Source organism: Anarrhichthys ocellatus, unplaced genomic scaffold, assembly GCF_004355925.1.
Source record: "Anarrhichthys ocellatus isolate YVR2014 unplaced genomic scaffold, GSC_Weel_1.0 scaffold4317, whole genome shotgun sequence".
NCBI lineage: Eukaryota > Metazoa > Chordata > Actinopteri > Perciformes > Anarhichadidae > Anarrhichthys > Anarrhichthys ocellatus.
This window is the reverse complement of record NW_022284291.1, coordinates 1-4,581: the sequence shown is the minus strand read 5'-3', so window position 1 is coordinate 4,581 and position 4,581 is coordinate 1. Positions and strand designations below refer to the sequence as shown.

Below are 4,581 nucleotides of genomic sequence, written 5' to 3'. Positions count from 1 at the left end.
TGTGTCGGTACTTGTGTCGGTACTTGTGTCGGTACTTGTGTCGGTACACGTCAGTCATCCTCCTTCAGTCCAAACATGTCGTGTGTGATTTTCTGTGTGGGCGGGGCTTAAATTGCTTCTGTGTTTATTTCGAGCGGGTTAGTCCGGCCCTCCCTGACTGACGGACCAATCAGGAGGCTTCTTCAATACAGCATGATGTTCATTTAGTACATTATGGTCCATTTAGAGTTAAACAGACCATAAAGCAGGGGATGCTTTAGGGCGGGGCTACACGCTGATTGACAGGTCTCTACCAGAGACGTATACGGCGTCTCTACGTCACTCCTCCTCAGTCCAGATATGGTCACTTCCTGTTCACTGGTTGAGAAAAAGTGGACTGATCAATACTTTAAACTGTCCATGATCAGCTTCATTTGACCACTGATCCTTTTAATATTGATTATCTGCTAAAAAAAAAGAGTTCTATTGACCTAAATATTGAATAAAGGTGAATCTGATGAAATGTTATAACTTGCACATCTTGTTGTTAACGAGCTTCCTGATCCAAAAACTATGAAGCTGATCATCTGAAGTTATTGATTAGTAATAATCAAACTGATCTTCATTGATTATGTCTCTTAGTTTGCAGCTGTCAGTATCTGGTGAGTCACAGTACCCATAATGCTTTGCAGGCTGCAGGCTGGTGGTCAGAGTGATATGATAGGCTGTGAGAGTCAGATAAAAACATTATTCACGTCATTGAAACAAACAGGAAGGGTCACGGTTCTCTTCTATCAGGCCCCGCCCCCTTTCCTAGAATAACGCCCAGGCTGACCAATCAGAGCGCTCGCTGTGTGTGTGTGTGTGTATTATTAATTCGAAAGAAGTCTATCAGGATTTCTCAGCACCAAACGCATATATTCTGTGTATCCTCCTCTTCCCTCCTAGTTTCCTCTCCTTGTTTCGTCTACATCGCATCTTATGTTTTTATTCTTTGAGTGGAAGAATCAACAATAACTTCAGTTACTGACAGATTTAAATGTTTCTCTTTCTCTAATAATTAGATGAGAAGAATAACCAAATAATTGTTATTAACTCTCTCTCTCTCTCTCTCTCTCTCTCTCTAACTGACTTACCCACAAACACAACTGATGAGAAAAAGGAAGTTGTCGGTGAGGTTCTGAGAATCGCCGTGGTGACGGACCATGTGACTTGCTGGAAATCAAACCAAAGTGGTGCTCATTTGCATAACTGTGTGTGTGTGTGCATTAGAGGTTCAGTTTATTTGTGAGTCAGTAAAAAGAGAGAACTTCAGCTCCTTTAAATCCACTTTGTCTTCATTGACACATTCCAGTTAGCTTCAATAACAGCACGTCATTATTATTAATGTTACTAACGTTATTATTTTAACATGTTTCTACCTTCAGGGTCCTCATTCTAAAACAATCTGCACACACAGAAACATGCAGATGTCTTTCACACATAACTGTCTTTATGAAATAAAAGCTTGATGTGGTTTTTCAGATCAGAGCTGTTTATTCAAAGTGCTTCTTTTCTTTCTTTTTCTTTGTTTCTTCCTTTATTAGTGTCACATGACAACAGCCTGAAACATGATGAACTTTAGTCTGATATTTTACAGAATGATGCATCTTTTTACATTTTTACAGTGTGATTATACAAGAATAAAACAATGGGGGGTTTCATTTGAGTCTCCTGAAGTCGTTCCGTGTCTCCTGAAGGTCGTTCCGTGTCTCCTGAACGTCAGCCGTGTCACTGTAGGTCGTTCCGCGTCTCCTGAAGGTCGTTCCGCGTCGCCTGAAGGTCGTTCCGCGTCTCCTGAAGGTCGTTCCGCGTCTCCTGAAGGTCGTTCCGCGTCGCCTGAAGGTCGTTCCGCGTCGCCTGAAGGTCGTTCCGCATCGCCTGAAGGTCGTTCCGTGTCTCCTGAAGGTCGTTCCGTGTCTAGTTTTGTCTCTTCATGGATGTGTGTGTAGTTTGACCTGTGACCTCCGTGTGTCTCTGTTTCTCAGCTGACCAGGTGTACGGAGATCAGGACATGCATGAAGTGGTCAGGAAACACTGTATGGACTACCTGGTGAGTCTCAGCTCCTTCTGTGTGTCTTCATCACGCTCCTCTTCCTCAAACGTCTCCTCCTGTCTGTCTTCATGACATCCTCCTTCATTCTCCCAGATGAAGAACGCTGACTATTTCTCCAACTACGTGACGGAGGACTTCACGACATACATCAACAGGAAGAGGAAAAACAATTGCCACGGCAACCACATTGAGATGCAGGCGATGGCTGAGATGTACAACAGACCGGTGGAGGTGTACCAGGACAGCAATGGTGAGTCCGATCGTCCAATAGGAAACCATATGCAGATCTGTCAACCAATCATTTTCCACCAACCCTTAACCCCGCCTCTTCCTCCCACAGAGCCAATCAACACGTTCCACGGCATCCACCAGAACAACGACGAGCCAATCAGAGTGAGCTACCACCGCAACATCCACTACAACTCGGTGGTGAACCCCAACAAGGCCACGATCGGGGTCGGACTGGGACTGCCCGCCTTCAAACCAGGGGTACCAGAACCAGAACCTAACCAATCACGAGAGACCAACGTATCCGCCTGAATCTAACGTTGTTTTTACGTAGACAGGTGATTCGTTGCCATGAACACCACGACAACATGTGCCGGTGTTTGTCAGAGCGGAGCGAGCCCTGTATCTGTGAACTCATATCTCATATTCATAAACTACTTTATTAGCGTCATACAAACCCTGTAAAGAAACAAGTTGAGTGTTAAATGTGTTATATAGAAACAAAGGCTGAACATCCTGTAAACTATTTGATTTGGCTGCAACATATTTACTCACATGTAGATTTTTAACACCTCTTAACTGACGATTAATCGTGAGTTCCCCCGTCACTTCTTCATGGAGAAACAGCTGTTTAGTGTTACGATGCCAGACCAATCAGTGGACGAGAACTCTGTGGAGTGGGAGGAGTCACAGGTCTGGAACCAGACAACAGAACTCGCCTGAGGCTCCGTCAAGCCGTAAATGAATATCACATGACTGTTCATGCACACTGGGCATGCGGGCGCCGGTGTAAACAGGAAGTAGATCGGTTGTCAGATCAAAATTTACTAGATTATAGATCATAAATGTGGTCAACACACTCATTCCCTTGGTTTAGTTGTGTCTGTTCTCACTCGTAACTCTGCTGGAGGCTGAAGTCTCTGTCCTACTGGAGAGCGTTTATGCGTTTGTTCCTTTACAGTTTCTGTGTGAACATAATAAGCATTAATAAGAAACGTTCGCTCCGTAGGTCTGATACCACCGCTGGACATGCCGCTCGCTAGTCTCTCTAATAACAGCTGTTTGATTTCTTCCAGAATACCACACCTGTGAATACTGTGTTCAGTAATACATGTAACTGCCCCCCTCAGTACGCGGAGCAGACGCTGATGAAGTCGGCCATCAAGACGTCGGAGGAGTCGTGGATCGAGCAGCAGATGTTGGAGGACAAGAAGAGGGCGACGGACTGGGAGGCCACCAACGAGGCCATCGAGGAGCAGGTGGCCCGGGAGTCCTACCTGCAGTGGCTCCAGGACCAGGAGAAGCAGGCCCGACAGGTATGCCCACGAAACATGGTCTTCATCCAATTAAGAGGATCCAATTAAAGAGGTGGTTAGAGTCCTGTTTCTGTCTCTCTCAGCCCCGTAAGGCCAGCGCCACCTGCAGCTCAGCGACGGCGGCGGCCTCCAGCGGACCGGACGACTGGAGTGCCCGGTCGCCACGGCAACGCGACTCCGACCCCTCCCACTCCGACTTCCCGACCCCCCCGTCGACAAACAACAAGCCCCCCTCCCCCGCAGGAGCCGCCCTCATCCTGAACAAACCCCCCTCCCCCTGCGCGCCAGGTAACACCCACACATACTCTCACTCTCACTCACTCTCACACACTCTCTCACTCACTCTCTCTGTCTGTCACTCTCTCTCTCACTCACATTCTCTCTCTCACTCACTCACTCTCTCACTCACTCACTCTCTCTCACTCTCTCTCTCATGCACTCACACTCTCTCTCTCTCACTCTCACACACTCTCTCACTCACTCTCTCTGTCTCTCACTCTCTCTCTCACTCACATTCTCTCTCTCACTCTCTCACTCACTCTCTCTCACTCTCTCTCTCTCTCATGCTCTCACCCACTCACACTCTCTCTCTCTCACTCTCTCTGTCTCTCACTCTCTCTCACTCTCACACACTCTCTCACTCACTCTCTCTGTCTCTCACTCTCTCTCTCACTCACTCTCTCACTCACTCACTCTCTCTCACTCTCTCTCTCTCATGCTCTCACGCACTCACACTCTCTCTCTCTCACTCTCTCTGTCTCTCACTGTCTCTCACTCACATTCTCTCACACTCACTCTCTCACTTTCACTCACTCTCTCTCACTCATGCTCTGACGCACTCACACTCTCTCATGCTCTCACGCACTCACTCTCTCACTCACACTCACTCTCTCTCACTCTCACTCTCATGCTCTCACGCACTCACTCTCTCTCACTCACTCTCTGTCTCTCACTCTCTCTCTC

At 47.2% G+C, this 4,581-nt stretch overlaps 1 protein-coding gene across 1 annotated transcript; it reads left to right on the top strand.

Moving 5' to 3' along the window:
- Positions 1–1,084: 1,084 nt before the first annotated feature.
- Positions 1,085–3,917, top strand: LOC116379436 (OTU domain-containing protein 5-A-like; the record flags this gene model as incomplete). The annotated part of the gene is made up of 5 exons (XM_031841395.1): positions 1,085–2,071; positions 2,168–2,324; positions 2,415–2,563; positions 3,433–3,618; positions 3,702–3,917. Coding segments are annotated over exons 1-5 (747 nt in total), but the record flags the coding sequence as incomplete, so codon positions are not given.
- Positions 3,918–4,581: the final 664 nt, after the last annotated feature.